Below are 18595 nucleotides of genomic sequence, written 5' to 3' on the forward strand. Positions count from 1 at the left end.
TCATTTCGTGTCGTGAACCAACATGCGCGACTACTGGCGCGTACAAGTCAAGTTCAATGATGGCATCAGAATGTGTCCATAAGTGTTCAAAGGGTCACAAGGAGTATAAAGTGCGTTATGCGTACCTGTAGGCACCGATTCTCAACGACGCCTTCCCAGGCTACGCCTTTATCCATCTGCTCATTAATCTCTTGTACCAGAGAACTATTGCTTCTATAAAGTACGCCCATAAAGTGGGAGATACAAGGTATGTAACTGGACCTGAATACCTAAAGATTCTGTTCTATACCATACAATATTGGAGTGTATCGTGGTATATCAGTATATACTTACTCATAAGCCACGAGCATGTCTCATGGTCGCGTGAATCGAACCGCCACGGCCCTGTGGACGACAATGACGAGACAGGAGTCCCTGCCAATCCAGCGGTCTTTTGCCCAGTTGCAGCCTCGACGCAGCTCTAGAGACCTCCAGCTTCCCGAGACTCTCGCTGGGGTTTCTATTCGTGTTCCAGACCACCAAGGCCAGAATTTCGTAGACACAAAGACCGACGATCCCGTCTTCGAGGCCGTTGCTGCCACGGCTCAACTAGGGATCGATATATTGCACAGCTCCACGGGGTTCCGGGGTCTCATGGCCATTGGCAAGCAGACGATTGACGATACCCTTCTCGTGAATCCCAATCAACGCTGCCGAGATGCCAAAAACCTCGAGCAACATGCCAAACACTACCTCAAGCGCATCACGGAAGAATTTCCCGTCCTCCTAGTCTACGATATGCGAGCAGCAACGAATGGAAGAACCAACAAAGGCCTGTGGGAGGTCCCTCGGGACAGGTTGTTTTCTCCTCATCATGCCGCCGCCATTGAGATTCACCGTGCTGTACGTTCTTCCTAGCCAAGCATACGAAGACGCTGATTAACGAATATCCAGCTCGTGGACCGTCTACTAGACGCCAGAATGGCAGTCCTGCTTGACAAGGAGGATCAGCGTGCATGGGATAGATTCTACACACTAGGGTTTAGAATCGGCGCTACCATCGCCCATGAGCTGTGCCACGTGTTTACAAGCTTTCTTCTTTACGATCACACTGTACATACACCACCGGGTGTGACTTACGACAAATGGGGGACCACAGAGGTAGGCGAGTCCGGGCGGTGGTGGGAGTCTTTGACTTTTGGAGGCGCCGTCGACATGCGACAAGGATCTTGGATGGAACGAGTAGGTCTCAAGTTGTCCGGGGGCAGGAGAACCTTTGTCGTCAACCCCCCCTCTTTCAAGGCCATAGCACGCAGAGGTACGTGTAGCTTGCCTTGCTCTACCATGGTGATATACTGACGTCCCATTCGCAGACTTTAGTGTTCTCCCGCTGGCTGATAAAGACTGCAGCACCAAGGGAGCCGAGCCACACATAATAGATACCGACTCTTGGCTGACAAAGTACCGCGACATCTACGGAGCTTACAGCGACAACGACAACAACAACGGCCGGCCCGAGCGGCTCCCCAGACACATCCTTGACCGTGCCATGTCTGGGGCTGGTGAATTTACCAAGCTGTCGGCTGACAGGTTGCGGGACTGGACGCTTGGTGTCAATAAGGGAGTTGGTGGAAAGACCAGCTGGTCTTGCACATTGTAGATGACGGCCTAGACAAGGCGATCTAGATGCCGGGGGAAGGGAGGAACAGCCCGTGCTGGTATTGGAAGGACGGAAGAGGCCCATACACACTTATCGGGTGTCGGACACAGCTGTTTGGATTCAGGCGAGAAGCTACATCATTTAGGTGTTGCAACCAAGTTAAGACATGCAGACCACGTGATAATAACGTCCCCTAAAGGATTAATCTGGCGAAAGAGAAAAGGGTTAGACTCGGTTAATTACATATCTTGAGAAATGGGACTTTCGTTTATACTCTGGCGAACCTTGGACTTTACACGTCGTTTCCAGCACCTTAGTAACTGCATCCACACCCGCGTTTCTAAAATAAAATATATATAAAAGCATATTAATATATGTTGAATTATACTTTTATAAGTGGAAGAATAATTTTTAAAGCAACAAGGATTCTTAGCTGAGGAGAATTTGAGCTTAGTTCGCGCCCTGAGAAAACCTCTCGGCAAAATCCTTGGAAATCGAGTCAAGTTGCGTCTCGGGTGCATCTTCTCGGCGGCTATTCGCACAACTCGGCGTCACCACCCAGGCTGACGAGGACAAGAGGTCGTGGCTATGGAAGTGCCCTACCGTAGTCTTCTATTTGGAATAGAAAGCCGGCACACCAAGTCTTTTTTGTCAAAATCAGGTCGCTCCTTGATTGTAGTATGTACTTTGATTCGAGAAATGTATTCCACCGCAGACTATGTTACCAAGTATACACTAGCATAACGTAGTATGTAGCAAAACATTTGAAGGCTCTTGGAGCTTCTAGTGACGACAGTCTCATCCTACTATGCACTACTGCAGAGCACCGAGACGGCACCTACCGACTCACACAAAAGAAAAGAAGAGAAACAACAATGTACAAACGCAAGTCCATACTGCCTATCAGTCCCGAGCCGAAACAACACCATGCCTCACCAGCCCCAACACGGCCCCAAGCACAATGGCAAGCGCGGCGGGGACCCCAAAATGCCTGCCGCCTACATACGCCGTAGCCGCGACCACCACCCACCACGGGTCGTCACCGAGGCTCTTCCCCGACTGGAACCCTCCATCGATATAACCCACCTGCCATATCCGATACACGGCCGTGTAGATCAGCCCAACGGCGCCGGCATTCACGCCCCTCAGCGCGGATTTCACCCACGGCCTGCTCCGCAAGGCGCTCCAGACGCCCATGGTCCCGTGCACAAGGATAATGCCGGGGAGAAATATCCCCAGGAAGCCGAGTGTGGCGCCCGCCACGGGAGAATGCTCGCTGTTGATGGCGGCCAGACTACCCAAGAAGACGGCAAAGTTAAAGTTTGGCCCCGGAAAGGCCTGGGTGATGGCGAGACCGATGAGAAAGTCGCGGGGACTGACCCATCCCTCGGCGACGACGTATTCTCTCAGCAGGGGGATGACGACTGGTCCTCCGCCAAAGATGATGGTCCCCGCGAGGTACAAGTTTGCGAATAGCTTGAGGAGCATGGGCGGACTGCGCAAGACACCGCGGAGGACCGTGACGGCGGCCAAGGTGAGGAGGAATGCCGTGATGATTGCCGTCCCGACCTTCCAGGAGAAGTCGAGGCGGTATTCTCGCGGGACGGTGCGAGGCTCAGGGTCCTCCGCCGGCGGGACGTCGTGCTCGCCGGCAACGCCGCCGTCTTCACCGGCGACGCGTCCCCTCAGCCTCGCCCACAAGCCCTTCACGCTGCGGACCGGCCGGTGAAGCCAGCGGTGGTCGTGTGCGACGGTGGCGCAGCCCGACAGTACCACGAGGACGGGCAGGTACCACGGCGCGTTGTACAGCATTCCCGCCGTGGCCGCCAGGAAGACCAGTGTCCGGGTGAGTCGGTCGGTGATGGCCTTGCCGGAGAGCTCGGCCGCCGCCAGTGCAATGACGCCGACCGTGGCGGCATTGAGGCCCGACAGGAGCGCGTATGCCGCCCGCGGTAGAGTATCCTGGACGTTGGAGACGCCGATGGACAGGCCAAACATGCCCAGCGCGCCGGGCAGGCTTTGTGGCGAGGCGCAACTTAGTCTCCTCTCGAGTCTCTGCCGTGTGTCCCGGCCAACGACGAAAGACTCACCTCCACATCAGAAATGCCAGGACGGCGGCGAGCAGGCCCCCGTGGATAAGGTTGATGCAATAGAGCATCTTGGTGCTTGCGGGACCGCATAATGCCTGCGAGATGCTAAACAGCTCTTGATACTGTCATGTACGGTCAAATTTCTCGTTCGACCAGCCACTCGGGGGGGGGTTTCGCAGCGTGTGGTGACGCACCAGTTGTTCATCTATCCATCTCAGCTTCACCACGAATCTGTCACGAAACTGCTCCTTGTTAACCTTGCCGCAAGCACGCACAGCCGTCTTGTACACGTACAATCTTGAAATGCACCGGCGGCCCGCCAAAAGCAGTCAAGCCCAGATACCAATTGGACTTCGTCGCTTCCCAGCTGCTGCGGACAGCCCTTCGAAACGAGAGATGGCGGCTGTTTACAGTCATGGCGCGCACCACGCGGTCTGATGTCGCGCGTCTCCAGGAACAGTGCAACGCCCAGAAAGTGCAGTCAACTAGCCGTTGTTCTTATATCCCAGCCTCTTTCCGCGGCCTCATATCCTTATTCCAGCCTCCATTCAATAACAGCCACGTGGTGAGTCACTAGCCGACGGTGTGGTGTGCTCTGCGGAGGGCATTGGCCAGCTTTTTTGCGCCCAGATAGCCACAAAAGTTGCGCCATCTCTGGCAATTGTGGGCAAGGCGGAACTGTTGCGAATCTGCCAAAAGTGGAGGACCTCCTACAGATGGACATCGTATTGCGGTATATATATATCGGTCGGTGTCTTATTACAGGAACAGCCAAGACAAACCAACAGTTCTTGTATACACAATGTGCCATGGCGTCTGTTTTAGCAACGAGTTAGTTTGGCAAGCTGGGAGCTCGCATAGAATCTATTGGATTCATGGCATTCTATCTCATGTCTTCGTAAGCCTATTTTCCTATCTTGCCGCGTTCGCCAACTGCCCAAATTTCTCAAGGACATCCTTGTCTACGTTCACAGCCCACTGTTCTTCAAACGCCGCCTCGCCACCAACCCGGGCTACTAGATCCTGCAGCCTGGCACTCACAAACGCGAATGCCGGCACCGAGTGGACGGGGTCTTTGGCCATAGTCTGTTGTTCTATTATCATCTTGGGGGTATCATATTCTGAGGGTTCCAACTCCCCCCATACAAGTGTATCATGACCGCCCAGCTCCCCTTCTTGGACTTCGATAATGACGTTTGTCCACATGTCGAAGTAGTCCTGGAGCTTGGACAATGTGAGCTCTTGCATGGGAGATGGAAGTTCAATCAGCCTCGTGAGGCCGAGGAGGTACAGCTTTTGGCGTTCTTGGTGGTCCATGCTGGAGAGGTGCGAAAACCACTCCGCAGAGAGCCAAGACCACACTTGTTCGAGGGGTCCGAACGCAGTGAGCATTTGTACAAACATGTTGGGTTCGGCCAGGGCAATCCGTGCTAACATGGCCAGGTAGTCTCCTTCTGTAATGGTGTTGAGCTTGGAAATCTTCCTGTTGGGACCGGTTGTTTGGTGTGCTTCCCATGCATCGTGGACATTCGTCATGATTTGGTTCATGAAGCCAGTTTCCAGCATGTCTTGTACAATGACTGAAATTCCGTTTGAACCACCAAGCTGGGTTGCTGCTCGGACAAGGTACTCGATACAAACCGTCCCCAGACGAACTTGCTCTCGGCTCTTAGAAGTGAGAGTGCCAGAGAGGGCGGCCAGAGTTGGCCGGCGGAGCTTGTCCTCCAATATTGCAGATGGCGCTATCAGGATGTACGACTCTACGGCCGTAAGTGCCTGGAATGCTGTGTCTGGTTGGTACTCCAATAAAGGAAGAGCCATTTCCGCAAGGCTGATGACTTCGGGTGCAAGGGGTGCTTTGCTTTGCATAAGAATTGCGTTCCACAGTTCAAGTGACTCGTCAATGAGATGGACATGAATGTCGGACCCTGGCCGTGCGGCTTCCGATAGCAGAGGAATCATAAAGTTCTGATAACGTTGTGAGGTGTCACCCATACTCATGACAAGAGCTGCAAAAATAGCAATGACTGCCTGCTTGATCATGTATTCTTCGGTACCAGAGTTCTCCCATACGCCTGGAAGCGCAGACATTAGCTGGTCGCCGAACTGTGAAACTTGCTCTTCCATTCGCGTTACCAAGATTCGAACGGATTCTAAAATGGCCAGCTTGGTCTCATCAACGTCCACGCTCTGGATGAGCTGGATGAGTTGAGAGAGGATGTCGGCAGTATATGGCAAGAATGCCTCCACGCTAAAGTCGAGCTCGTCTGCGATCCACCGCAGCTGTCTTGCTGCTGTGATTCGCACGACCAGATCATTCGTTTCGTCATTGGGATTCAAAAAGTGCTGAAAAATTTGATACACCAATGGTCTACTGGTATCTGCCAACTTAACTGGTGCCCATTGGCTAATTAGAATAGCGATGCGTCTCCGTAAGACTCTGTGCAAGCCACCTTGTTGCTGAGCATCGTTCACAATCGTTGACGACAGGACAGAGTCAAAATCGAATACGTTGACAACATGGGCAGCAGCTAAGCCCATTGCTGTGTACACAGCCTCTTTCGTAGCGATGTCGGCCTGTGATGATTGTGCAGATTGGAAATACGAAAGCAATGGTGGTATAATGAGTTGTTTGAAGTTTGTGAGCAAATCCAAAAAGAGCCTTTCTGCGCATGGCCGAACCTCCCACTCAAAGGCGTTGCCCTCACTTTGCTCCTGCTGTTCCCACTCTTCAGGGTCTTCCTCCCACGCCTCAAGATCTGAGCGTCGAAAGACAAATAGATGTGTAATGATGGAGTTAACCATCTGAATGACCAGATCGTCTTTCAGAAGCTCTGTTTTGATAAAATTTCTAGACTGTTCTTGCTCCTCCTTGGTCTCGGGAGTCCGGTATTTGAAGGTTTGCAAAGGTTGAAATGCGATTCTTACACAGGCACGGAGCAAAAGCAGACCTTTTAGCGCCAGCCGTTCTTGCAGAGGCCCCTCGATCTTAGCCTTGGATGAACCAGCATCCCCAGAACCTTGACGGATCCCGCCTGACGAGTCAAAGACTTCGGCGAACTTGGAAACCAAATTCCAGTACGCATGGACAAGATGAAGAGAGTTGGGTAAAATCGAGAAACTCGCTGCGTGTTGTTCGGCCATGTCTATATGCAATTTTGTAAACTGGAGAAGATGCTTGCCAACAAGGTCTTGGTAGGTGGGAGGTATGGTGGGTTCCTGGCCTACAAAGTTGAGAAACTGTCCAAATTGATTTTGAGAAACCGTCCAGAATTGTTCGACGGACTTGTCAGTGTGCGGCCTCTCATATCCTAGGATTATAAGCCTTCTGATAACTTTCAAAGACAAAAGACTATTATGCAGGGCAACATTGGCATCCTCCCCGGACCCTTGATTACTGGACAAGAACGATAACCAGAGTGTAGTCTTTTCGGTGTAAATCTCATTCAAGACGTAGACAATCTCGGGTGTGACAGATTGTAACGCTGTCTGTGATTTCCTCAACCGAGCCGTTCCCAGCTCTTTCACCACCCGAAGAAGAATTTGAAGAGTTCCGTATAGATGTTTCTGATTTCCATCCTTTCCGGACCGTAATAGGCCGATTATATGAGACAACGCATCGGGCCAGTGCGTTGGGTAGTCGATTCTCACAACTTTTGCCACAGCAAGGGCATTGTGCAGGGCCAGGTTTCGTTCTTCCTCGTCAATGGTTCCTTGAAAGAGTCGAGATCGGATCAAGGTCTTTTCGTGCGGTTTTATTCCATTTCTAACCTGAGCATATAGCCTCCAGTACTTATCGATTCCATTCTTGAGTTGGATAATGGCGAGGAAGCGCACATTGGTCGGGATCGACTTATCGAGGAACACGGTCTGCCGCTTGGTCAGCCCTCATTTGGCATGTGCGGGCGTAAATGTCTTCTTACCTGCAAAGACGAATAATAGCCCGGTGTCTGTTCCCAAGACGTAAGCTGTTGCCCGGCGGTCTGCCTTTGCGCAAAGTCGTTCGAAGTGGCAGCCTGCAACGCGTGGCACAGCGTTTCGAGGGACAGGGGATTCGCCTCGCCAGGAACCTCGATAGCAAAGCTCATGGTCGCTCTGCCTGGACTGTTCAACTAGCCACCTGCTACTCCCTATTTCAGGCTATGTACAGCCTTTTGAGCAGAAAGTATACTCTCGTTCTAGTCCCAATAAACGCCGTGGAGTTGGAGCATGAGAGCATGAATTTTGAACTTGGCCGACGGCTGCATGTCCACGGGCAGGTTTGGTGGGGTTCAAACAAAATGGAGGGGTCAACCTCAAGCGCTCTCAATCAACCTGGACTGAGCACTTGAACCGCTATCTAGAACCAGCGAGTCCAGCTCAGCCTCGCTGACCTGCAACCGTGCCTACAAGTACGAGACAACACGGCAGTTGGCCGTGGCTTGGTAGACTGACTTGCTCAAGGCGAATTCAAGTCTCGGATATGACTGTATATTATTTGAATGAACCTGCTGCACCTGGTCCGGCACCGGCGAATATTTACCACACACAGCCCATCGCTGCCACCATTGACTGCAAGGGGCGCAAAAAAACCTGGCAAAATAATTTGGAACTCAGAGCACATGAACCAACTTCCGTAACCATTCAAAATAGCTTTCGTGTCACATCTTCTGGAAATTTGCAATACACAAGCCAGTCTATGAAGTCTCAAGTTGACGCCAATCTCGTGCACTCTGTTCGCCAGTGGACCCCTGAAACAGCAGGAAATCTGTGGATGTCAGTGGATCCATTCCATATCCAGTAATGAGCTGAGAAAGTCCTGCCGTCTTCGCCTCTTAAACAAGGCCAGCTCGGACAAACTCCAAGGGCTTCAATCGTGAATCTCGACCCCCATCGACAGCCCACGCCGCCATGATACGCTCAGGGGCTACCAGACAAGCGGCCCTGGGCATATCACGCGCGCGATGGACTTGTCCCGCCTGTCTCTGTCGCCGGCAGTACTCTCAAAAGCCAGAGAAGCGCGAACCTCCCGACCATAGAAAAATAGGACTGCAACAGGAACTCTTCATCACCTCCGCGTACAGCCCCGGGTCCCCAATCTTCCTGCCAAACGGAGCCAGAATCTTCAATCGGCTAATCGACTTCATCCGCAAGCAGTACGCTCGCTATGGCTTCCAGGAAGTCATCACACCAACAATATACAAGAAAGCGCTCTGGGCCAAGTCGGGCCACTTAGAAAACTACGCCGACGACATGTATACCGTGACCGGAAACGCAAGCACGCCCGGCAAAGATACAGGCGGGTGCTGCGGAAGCGACCACGGCCCAGTCGAGCCTGATTCGGAAGCAGACAACGAGTACGGCCTGAAGCCCATGAACTGCCCAGGGCACTGTCTCATATTTGCCTCCAAAGTCCGCAGCTACCGCGAATTGCCAGTCCGGTATGCCGACTTTAGCCCTCTGCATAGAAATGAGGTCTCTGGTGCTCTATCGGGGTTGACCCGTGTACGACGATTCCACCAGGACGATGGCCACATTTTCTGCCGCCCTTCGCAAGTCGAAGAAGAGATCAAGAAGACGCTGGATTTTGTCAAGGCCGTATATGGCGTTCTCCGCCTGGGTGTTGGCTATAGACTTGCGCTGTCTACCCGACCAAAAGACCACTTCATCGGCACCGAAGACGAGTGGAACAGGGCCGAGGATCGCTTAAAGACGGCGCTGGACTCGTCGGGCATGGAGTGGAGCATCAACGAGGCGGATGGTGCATTCTACGGCCCCAAGATTGACATTGTCATCAAGGATTCAGACGGAAAAGAGCATCAGACGGCCACGATCCAGTTGGATTTTCAACTTCCGAAGCGTTTCGCGCTCGAGTACCAGGCGCCCGCGCCCGAGTACGAAGCACGGGGAGAGACGACGAATGATCCGATCTTGTTGGCGGAATACGGCCCCGTACGACCCGTCATGATTCATCGCGCGGTATTGGGCTCGGTGGAACGGCTCATGGCACTTCTAATCGAGTCATACGATGGAAAGTGGCCGTTTTGGCTCAACCCACGACAAGCCATCATTCTCACGGTCAATACGTCACGGCCCGTTCTGGACTGGGCAGATGAGGTCAAAGAGATCCTCCTCGGGCTGAGGAAGGAAGCAGGTCAAACGAGCACGGAAGGACCCGTGAACCCGACCGGCCTGGCAGTCGATGTCGATTATAGTGCTCGCTCTCTCGGCTCCAAGATCCGAGAGGCACGAACCAACGGCTACAGCCAGATCCTAGTTGTGGGCGAAGAGGACGTCAAGCATGGCCAAGTCAGTCTGGGGAAAGAGAGGATGAGCCCCATGGAGATGCGTGACAAGATGCGCAAATTGGCGGACGCGTTTGGATAGGGTAAAACATGTCTTGTATTTATACATTGTAAACTATAGCGTCAAGGATTCCACAATAGACTATCCATTGTAATCTCCAAGAATACCGTCCCAAAAAAAATGCTGTAGTTGTTACCTTCTGCTCATTCATCATAACAGTCACACATCTACCTCTTGAACTATATCCATGCCAAACATAGAAACGCCACCCCTGGCTCAGCGTAATACTGAACCGCCTCCCCCAAAACATCAGCAGTTCCATGTGGGACGGAAATGGCAACTAGAGATGGTTGTGGTATGATTTGCGATGACCCGCTAACGACCTCGGCTCAGGTATTGCTCAGAAGCTGGGGCTATACACTCTTTCTGTAAAATCGCACAGACACGCGAAGAACAGGGATATAGCTAGCACAAGTATTCTCAGCACAATGCTCGCCATCCGAGGCAATATTTTTTTGTAAAATGTGGTTTTCTCCTCCGGTGCCCACAAAGCAAAGGAAGTGTTTGTTATGGCAGGCCCATCGGCGCTTTTTTACGTTTGGGAGATTCCATCGTCACGCGCATACGCCGGATTCATCCCTTTGAGCGGCCATGAGTCTGTTCGTTCAACACCCTGGTTAACAGATGGTTAGATGGCAAACGGTGGTGGGAAAGAAGACAACAGGAGCATTGCAGCTTGGGAGCATTCGCTCGGCCAGTGGAGAGTAAATGGGAGAAACGGGGTTAGGGGTTAAAGGAGGAGCAAACTAACTTCTTGAGCTCGTCGTCTACATGACCGCCTGACTGCTCGATGCGCTCAATAAGTGCGCGACGTTCTTGCATTTGTTGGCGCATATATTCGACGGTGCGCTTCAGCACGAGGCCCTCGGACCGGCCCTGGCCTTCTAGACCAGGGACGAGTTCAGTCAGGCGGTCGAATCCTTCGCGAATGGCTTGTCTACGCTTTTGTTCTATCGAAGTAAGTCTGGTTAGTAGAAATAAATCAACAAAAAAAGGGTATCCGATTGACAAATCAAAATGAATGCATGCATGCAACACTGATTATACAGGATGTTGGATGTTGGGTTTTGGCGGGTGGAGAGAGGAGGTCAGGTGGCACCATACCTGAAGCAATGTGATTCTGCTTCTTCTCCTCCTCAGTCAGGCGAGGTTTCTCGTCGGCACCAGCGGCGGCATTCTCTCTGGACGATGTTGATGTATTATTCGGCGACGACATGGTCAGTTGGCGTGAGCGAGCGTGAGAGGGACGAGGATGACTGTAGCAACGGAATAGTCTGCTACGCGCCTGTTCAATTTGTTGCAGAAGGAGCCTAGAATAAAGGGAGCGACGAATAGACGGCAGTGGTGGGAATGGGAATCAAGTCGGCTATTTGGTTCTTCGCCAGATGCGGAACAGAAAGTAAGTTGGAACAAGCAGCGAACGACTTCATGTGAGACGGGCAACTGGGCTGGGGCATGGATGGGTTCGGTTAGTGGGGGAACATTGCAATACTACCAGGCCAGAGGCCTTGCGCAAGCCAGTTGGCGCCGGGTCGCTGGTGTCCCCATGCAAAATCACATGCACAATTTATGCATTGAGCACATGCATCATCTAGTCGCACGGCGTCTTGCCTGGAGGACGGAACGGGATATGGAGCAACAGACGACAGCGTACGAAGTACATAAGATGCCTACCCTAGGTACTCCGTACCTATTAGTGAGGGGACGGAACAAGGCACGGCTGATGTGGCAGGTATTTACATATTGGCGTATGAGGACCTAGGTAGGTAGATTGGCCTCGGAGCTTGATCCCTGCTGGTTTGACAAAAGGACATCTGGAAGCTACAGCTCATCGCCTGCGCCCGAGGAAGAGTAGAATTAACAGAGAGAAAGCATTTAAAAGAATGCAATGGAACGTGGGAGCCTTGGATTTGTCCGATCCGACCATCTTGCGTACGGATGATGCTGGGCATGGACATTGATTGACGCAGGGGGTAATTGCAAGGTACCCTTTGACACTTCGTACGCCATTACCTCGAGTCTTAAACAGACGGGAGTCAACTCATGTGCAGCTAGATCGATGTGCTACAGGCAATGCACCATGTATACTAATTTCTGCAGAAGCCTCGGTTTCATGCTTCCCTCATGATTCGATTTGATCTACTTTTGCTAATATTTCCCATATCACTCTATCTAGTGCCAACTAGCACGGCTAATCCTGGTATCATCATTTCCCTTTGTGCTCGCCACAGTCCGAGGTCATGAGCTACGCTCGTGAAATCGCATTGCTAGTTGCGGATGCTTCCGGGGGGGGGGTCCGGTACGAATGACGATCACACAATTCTTTCTGCACCGCATCAATAATCCTCATCGGTGGCACCATCGTCAAACTCATCCGCATCCTGTTGAAACACGACCTTTTCGGCCATGGCCAAACATCGCCTGACGGGTAATCCTACCACGTTGTCCACACTGCCCTCAATCTTCTCAGCGAGTATCATACCGCCAATCCCTTGGATGGCATAGCCTCCAGCTTTGTCTGCCCCCTCGCGGGTTTTTACGTAGGCTTCAATAACGTCGTCTGGTAGGCCGTTCGCTTCGCTGAAGAAGTACACTTTTGTCTCTTCTGTGTGGGTGGTGATGCAGTAGCCGGGATGCTGTGCATCTTCCCGAGGTGCCAGCACCGTTACAGCCGTCAAGACACGATGCATCACTGTATCACGCATATGCTTCAGCAATACGGATGTGTTCTGCCTCGCTCCGGGGCTTTTCTAATATGCGACCGTCTCGGGTGACGATGATGGTGTCGGCGGCAATTACGACGTCGGGGTCCGGTATCGACTTCAGGTGCGTCTTTAAACACGTGGTGTAGACATCGAGACATTTTCGGCGAGCTGTTTCAGCAACATATTCATAGGGTCCATAGACTGCTTTATCCACGTCCTCGGGCTTTGTGGAGGGTGTGATCTCCAAGTTGTTTAAGCCAATCTGTTTTCTAGGTAAGTTACTACACGTATATGGCAGCGCAGTTCTATTATATACCTGTTGGAGTAAGGCCTTGCGCCGAGGTGAAGCTGATGCGAGCACTACTCGCTTGGTGTTTAGGTGCTTGATGATGGGCAGATCGAGCGGCTGCACCGGTTTGCGAATCGGCCCAGCAGATCGAGGACCTGTATTGCGTTCTGCCGCCGCCTGCTCATAGCCGGGCGACGGTCCGTTGGGCATCTTGGAATCTGACATTGTGGTCGGTGACGATGTCGAAAGACCTTGGTTCTAAAAGTTAGCCGGCTTGCGACAATGAACTTTGAAACTCGCCGATGACACACTTTAGCGGGTGGTGGGGGATCGGTCCCACTTAGTTCTTCCCGTGGTGTAAGTAGAGGTTGCGCAAACCTGATGTACTGATCTCTATATATGCTGAGAGACTACCCAGTTTGCAGGTTCAATGTTGGATAGACGAATGACTTTTGGACTTTATTCAAGCCAGCCACAATAGCAGTCCGTCTGTGCCAAAGGAAACCTTGTTTAATGAGGGCCATGCATCTCGTTATTGGTAAGTATAAGCGCCACTGGAAATTGTAGTCGAGATCTGAACGGAAGAAATCTATTATTTGAATAGCAATCATTCAGCGAACAACTTTCCCAATAGATTACTCCTTACCATGTTTCACTGACAAAGAGTTTCTGTTCTGAAAGGGAATGTGTGAGAACCTTGAACGGATCTCTGCCTTATTGCCTTATTACCAAGGTTGGACTAGCGCATAGCTGCCTGGTACGTGCCTTTTTGTACCTTGAAATCGGAAAGCAACTGTAGAATGCTGGTCTCCCCCAAAACCTCGTCGTCCTGGCCATCGACAGATTCCAGATCCCAAGCTTCCTCCTAGCTGCTTAGATGTTAATACATCATTGGTAGTCTGCGAGACAAGCTTGCGACGACTAATTGCGCGGTATTCAATTTATCGTCTCGATCTGCAGCCTTCTGCGCAGCACATGTACCTCACGACAACGCGACATCAAAATCACGCGTCGAGTGCAATCTGGACCGTCTTCGCAAGCTCCAGTAACAGCTTGGCGAGGTGCTAGATACCAATTCGATTTGACAGCCTGAAAGAAGCAAATTGAATTTTGCTTAGGTGTGATGCCCCGACCGATGCGTCTGTGATTATCAACATGACGGACAGCAAGCGCAAGGCAAACGGCCATTCGGCCACAGAGACAGATGATCGATCCGCCAAACGTCGCAAGTTGGCAGTAAGTCAATGCTTGCTATTTGGGTCAAAGCTACGTGAATAGTGGTAAAGCGATTTGATGAGTTCGCTAACAGAATTTGATTCTAGGAGTTCGATCTCTCCAAGGGCGAATCCCGTGAATCAACTACAGCCTACGGCCTTGCCTTTCTCGAGCAAATACGTCGCACTGCTGACAAAAGGTAGGTGCAGTAATTCTGTTATGAAATGTCAATAGTTGACAAGCAAAACTAACTGGGACCCTCGCCCGATAGTGGACGGCTCGTTGCGACATATTTTGAGAACCTGCTTCCCCGGGAAGGAAATGCAGAATATTATAAGCGGACTCGGATGCCTATTTGTTTGACATCTATTGAAGAGAAACTCAACAAAGGAGATTTCAAGAACCTCGCGGAACTAGAAAGTTATTTCAAACGAATGATTGCAAACGCGAAAGAGTTTTACCCTCGCTCATCAGCCGTGTTCGAAGATGCTGAACGCGTTAGAAAAGCATTAAGTAATTACATGACCAAGACAAATCCAGCCTATCAAACGCGGACCTATCAGGCAGTACCAACTCCGCTGCCACCTGAAGATGGTGAAGAAGTAGAGGAAGAAGAGGAGGAAGGAGATGAAGATGCTGAAGGTGAAGAAGAGCCAGCCCAGGAGCAAGAAGACGAGGACGGCGAAGAAGAAGAGGAGGAGGGGGAGGAGGGTGAGGGGGATGATGAAGAACCAGCTTCCAGGCGCAGATCCATCATCTTGAAACGGTCCAGAGGCCGACCTTCGCGGAACTCGACATCACATACAAACAGTCCGCGTCGAGCCAGACCGGCTGGCCGTCCGGACCAAGAGTATAAGAATGTACCATTCAAGGGGTTGAACTTCCAGCAGGCACAAGAAAAGATTGTCGAGGAGCTACTGCGTTACAAGGAGCCAGAGTACGCACATTAAAGACGCAACCCAATCATCACGGAAAACTAATCAGGTATTAGGTACGAGGGATATTTTGAACCATTCGTCAATCTGCCACCCCGCGCCTTGAGAGATTACTATCGAGTCATTTCCGACCCTTTGTCACTAAAGAAGCTTCAGAAAGAAGTCTTGGGCATCCAAGGCCGTGGAGACCCCACAGGCATAAGCGACTTCAAGAGTTGGAATGCTCTAGCGGAGAGAGCTAAACTGCTGTGGAACAACGCATATTTCTATAATGAGGAGGGCAGCGAAATCTATGAACTGGCCCAAGAACTCGAAGTGGGTTTTTTTGGCCCTGCAAGCTGTAGTTTCGGAACTAACCTCGACTCTAGAAAGCATTCAACGAGCAACTGAAGAAGGCCAAGGCAGTGGTTCAGGAGCCTGCGCAGCCCAAGATCAAATTGAAGGTTGGACAATCCATCGATACCCCAAGTTCATCGAAAAAAATTACCATCCTTGTTGGTGGCCGAGGAAGTTCTGTTGACTCACCAACGCCACAGACAGCGCAGTCTATCGAACCCCCCGCTGGTGGCTCTCATGTCAATGGCATGGCACGACAGCCTGTGCTCGACGCAGCACGAAGTGCCTCGGCCTCAATGCCCTCGCCCAGCCCATCAACGCATGTTGGTCCCAAGGCAGAGGAAAGTGCGCGAGTGTCTCCCGCAGTGCTCGCTCAAACTCCTGCAGAAGCTCCTCCTGGACCGCCAACACCTGCCGTGGAAGCTCCACCACCGCCGCCGCCGCCGCCGCCTGGACCTCCGCAAATACAGTCCACGAATCCAATGGCAAATGGCTACGTAGAGCCGAAACGCCTCCGTGCCCCAGGAAAGGGTATGCTCAGATCGCCCATCACCAATTTAAATCAATGTGCTAATAAACTCGACCAGGTATCAAAGACGCACTCATTTCTAGACTTCGAATCCAGCTCTATCCCAACATGCAACCCGGTGACCCCGTCCTCCTCGATATCCTTCCTCTTCCCCATGAAATGCAACAATCCGGCACTGTCAACGTGCCCCCGAACATCAACCGCATCTTCATTGTGCCAATGCTCCCAGACCTCCTCCAAGACCGCCAGTACAGTCTCTGGGTTCTCATCGACAAACAGCCTCTCAAGCCATGCCCTCAGCCTATCCCTAACCAACTGCCCCAGGAGCACGCATTTGACGTTATGCTCCACCCAGGCGTTAACGTCATTGAGGCACACCTCATCGCTGCCATTCCTCGGCATGAGCGCGTCCCAGGGGGGCCAGAGGTTGAACTAGAAGTGTTTACAGCTTATGTTAATGTGTTGCGAAATTGAGCCATTTCAGACGTGGATGTGGACGTTACTTTTGGTAAAGGCTATGGGGAGTATGATCTTGGGTCACATTGGAGTTGCTGGTTCATGTTTTTAGGAAGGGATCTGGCTTTGGGTCTTGCAGCTTAAGCGACGGTAAACAGCATTCCTGGTCTTTATTTATGCGCAGTGTACGCATAAAATTGTAGTGTAAGGAATACAAATTTCTAATAATTCGGTGGTCCATGTATAGCAATGCACGATGTACAGAGATGCGTAGCTCCTGGCGTACTCATATGAAATGAACGGTCTATGGTATCACTTTGAAAAAAAAACGAATCCCCTTTCGCCAGCGCCAATCCCATGCTCGACTTTTGCCAGCCCACACCACCGACACTAATTTAGAAGATGGCCATTTGCCAGTTTCAACCTGCAGCTGGCCGCTGTTTCAGCTGTATCAAATGCTTCAGGCCTGTTTGAATAGCCATGTAGTTCTTCTGCTTGGGATCATACCACCCCAGGACATACACGGCCATGACGGCATTCTTCCCTTGCAATTCCACCAGACCATCTACACGGATGCATCCACGGCTCGGGGGCTGTTTCACAGGTTGCCAGTTTTTGGTGAACGTCATGGAGGCTGCGTGGAGAGCACCTTGGATACGAGGGTCGAGCTGGGTATTGTCGCTGCCGATAGAAGGTCCAAAAAGATCCCCGTTGGCCGTTGGGAAGGGGAAGTTTGGAGGCTTATCGGTAGTGCTGGGGACCTTGACGGCTTGCTTGCCCCCTGAGCCTAGTGCTCCTTGCTCCTTCATGCGGTTCATAGTAACGGTTTGCCACGATGTGTCTTGGGGCGGTTCTGTGTTGAATCCCAGGGCTTTGGCTACATCTTGAGCAGTTTGCCTGCAGAGAGAGTTGACAAATGTCCAAACAGTTAAGGCTACAGCTTTGGGATATATAGCCATGTTGACGTGGCTTGCGGCGACGGAGTCGATTGGTCTGTCACCCCAGAAGATGCCATCGTCATCGATGATGATCCTGCACGTCTATCAGTTGGGAGTTGGATTGATATGAATGCGCTAGACGCAACTTACCCAGATACGTAGTGTTTCGGCGGAGGTGCCGGGGGGTATATGATATCGAGCCATAGTTTTTTGAGTTTGATATCTTTTCCTCCCATTAACCTTACATAGCCCGGATTCTTTTCCACGCCACGACGGATGATTTCCGCGAGTCCAACTATTCATCAGGTTAGCCAGTGAGCGTGGCAAGTACACAGTTTCCACATACACTTGATGTCTTTTTGAACCTGTTGATCCTTGTTCACAGCCAAGAACGCAAGCCACTCGGGATCGGATCCTTTATATGGGGGTTGCTTCACTTCCTTGGTTGTAAATGGGAAGGGAAGAAACAGTAGAGGCTCGTCCTCTTCACCCGCCATCTCCTCCATTTCTCGCTTTTCCTTGTCAGACAGATTATCCCACTCGTGATCAGCCCAATCCAGAAGTGGACCAAAAACGACGGTCGCAAATATCTGCCAGCACACATATAATGTAATGGTAGTAAACATGACACGGCTGTCAGGATACGAGTCAGCGCAAATCTGGACGTATATGCAAAATCAGAGGCGACCTTACCCTAGTCGCTTTCGAAATGCATGTGATTTCGGTGCCGCGGGAGGTCGAGGAAAGTACACCGGTAAATCATGTGGGACTTTGCTCCCCTTGAAGGGCCATAGTGAGAGTGGTCGAGTCGATTGTGGCACCCGGCATACAATATTTGGTCTGATAATGAAGCTCGAAGCTGTTGAGGCGCGCCGAAAGGCGGCCGCCGCTCGGGCGCAGCATGCCGCGATCGCTGCGATGCACAGAGAATAGGGTTTGTCTTGACGTAATGGGGATGGTGGGTAAGTATTCTCAGGAAGGGTTCGCTAATAGGAATGAAGAAGAACAACACCGCTCGATGAAATGAAACTGACGCAGGAGACGAAAGAGATGTGTGAAGCTGGTAGACATTCGCTGGTTCGGCCATCGGTGGTGGCATTGCATGGGTCCTTGGGTCC

General features: G+C 51.6%; 8 protein-coding genes across 9 annotated transcripts; 3 read left to right on the top strand and 5 right to left on the bottom strand.

Moving 5' to 3' along the window:
- Window positions 1–348: 348 nt before the first annotated feature.
- Window positions 349–1772, top strand: J3458_002214 (uncharacterized protein; the record flags this gene model as incomplete). The annotated part of the gene is made up of 3 exons (XM_007813302.2): window positions 349–882; window positions 934–1297; window positions 1353–1772. The coding sequence occupies 3 exons, from the start codon at window positions 349–351 to the stop codon at window positions 1637–1639; spliced, it is 1185 nt and encodes a 394-aa protein (XP_007811493.2). The 3' UTR covers window positions 1640–1772.
- Window positions 1773–2542: 770 nt separating this feature from the next.
- On the bottom strand, window positions 2543–4146 carry J3458_002215 (uncharacterized protein; the record flags this gene model as incomplete). The annotated part of the gene is made up of 4 exons (XM_007813303.2): window positions 2543–3656; window positions 3730–3851; window positions 3924–3971; window positions 4024–4146. 4 exons carry the CDS (start codon window positions 4144–4146, stop codon window positions 2543–2545), a joined length of 1407 nt encoding a protein of 468 aa, XP_007811494.2.
- Window positions 4147–4641: 495 nt separating this feature from the next.
- On the bottom strand, window positions 4642–7817 carry J3458_002216 (uncharacterized protein; the record flags this gene model as incomplete). Its single annotated transcript, XM_007813304.1, has 2 exons — window positions 4642–7599; window positions 7653–7817. 2 exons carry the CDS (start codon window positions 7815–7817, stop codon window positions 4642–4644), a joined length of 3123 nt encoding a protein of 1040 aa, XP_007811495.1.
- Window positions 7818–8559: 742 nt separating this feature from the next.
- MST1_1 (threonyl-tRNA synthetase) lies at window positions 8560–10098 on the top strand. Its single transcript, XM_007813305.2, has one exon. It carries the CDS (start codon window positions 8620–8622, stop codon window positions 10093–10095), a length of 1476 nt encoding a protein of 491 aa, XP_007811496.1. The 5' UTR covers window positions 8560–8619; the 3' UTR covers window positions 10096–10098.
- Window positions 10099–10647: 549 nt separating this feature from the next.
- On the bottom strand, window positions 10648–11290 carry INO4_1 (Transcription factor; the record flags this gene model as incomplete). Its single annotated transcript, XM_007813306.2, has 3 exons — window positions 10648–10687; window positions 10826–11024; window positions 11179–11290. The coding sequence occupies 3 exons, from the start codon at window positions 11288–11290 to the stop codon at window positions 10648–10650; spliced, it is 351 nt and encodes a 116-aa protein (XP_007811497.2).
- Window positions 11291–12410: 1120 nt separating this feature from the next.
- On the bottom strand, window positions 12411–13293 carry J3458_002219 (uncharacterized protein; the record flags this gene model as incomplete). Its single annotated transcript, XM_066117186.1, has 3 exons — window positions 12411–12766; window positions 12795–13041; window positions 13096–13293. 3 exons carry the CDS (start codon window positions 13291–13293, stop codon window positions 12411–12413), a joined length of 801 nt encoding a protein of 266 aa, XP_065979078.1.
- Window positions 13294–13870: 577 nt separating this feature from the next.
- Window positions 13871–17571, top strand: J3458_002220 (uncharacterized protein). Of its 2 annotated transcripts, XM_066117188.1 has the most exons (6): window positions 13871–14304; window positions 14391–14482; window positions 14555–15220; window positions 15275–15533; window positions 15587–15661; window positions 15755–17571. In XM_066117188.1, exons 1-6 carry the CDS (start codon window positions 14224–14226, stop codon window positions 16517–16519), a joined length of 1938 nt encoding a protein of 645 aa, XP_065979080.1. In that variant the 5' UTR covers window positions 13871–14223; the 3' UTR covers window positions 16520–17571. The 2 variants fall into 2 exon arrangements, with proteins under 2 accessions (XP_065979080.1, XP_065979079.1); XM_066117187.1 differs by having other exon boundaries at window positions 13871–14482; window positions 15587–16085; window positions 16142–17571.
- J3458_002221 (uncharacterized protein) lies at window positions 16724–18589 on the bottom strand. Its single transcript, XM_066117189.1, has 4 exons — window positions 18171–18589; window positions 17824–18110; window positions 17628–17772; window positions 16724–17571 (listed from the first exon to the last, which is right to left on the bottom strand). The coding sequence occupies exons 2-4, from the start codon at window positions 18101–18103 to the stop codon at window positions 16959–16961; spliced, it is 1038 nt and encodes a 345-aa protein (XP_065979081.1). The 5' UTR covers window positions 18104–18110; window positions 18171–18589; the 3' UTR covers window positions 16724–16958.
- Window positions 18590–18595: the final 6 nt, after the last annotated feature.

The sequence above is a fragment of the Metarhizium acridum genome, assembly GCF_019434415.1.
Source record: "Metarhizium acridum strain ARSEF 324 chromosome Unknown scaffold_1, whole genome shotgun sequence".
Lineage (NCBI taxonomy): Eukaryota > Fungi > Ascomycota > Sordariomycetes > Hypocreales > Clavicipitaceae > Metarhizium > Metarhizium acridum.

Coding starts and splice junctions, on each gene's coding strand:
- MST1_1 (XM_007813305.2), top strand. CDS start 8,620: ATGATACGCTCAGGGGCTACCAGACAAGCGGCCCTGGGCATATCACGC.
- J3458_002220 (XM_066117188.1), top strand. CDS start 14,224: ATGACGGACAGCAAGCGCAAGGCAAACGGCCATTCGGCCACAGAGACA. Junction 14,305..14,390: donor CCAAACGTCGCAAGTTGGCA/GTAAGTCAATGC, acceptor ATTTGATTCTAG/GAGTTCGATCTCTCCAAGGG. Junction 15,534..15,586: donor AACTGGCCCAAGAACTCGAA/GTGGGTTTTTTT, acceptor CCTCGACTCTAG/AAAGCATTCAACGAGCAACT.
- J3458_002221 (XM_066117189.1), bottom strand. CDS start 18,103: ATGTTTACTACCATTACATTATATGTGTGCTGGCAGATATTTGCGACC. Junction 17,773..17,823: donor GGTTCAAAAAGACATCAAGT/GTATGTGGAAAC, acceptor CCTGATGAATAG/TTGGACTCGCGGAAATCATC. Junction 17,572..17,627: donor CCGAAACACTACGTATCTGG/GTAAGTTGCGTC, acceptor ATAGACGTGCAG/GATCATCATCGATGACGATG.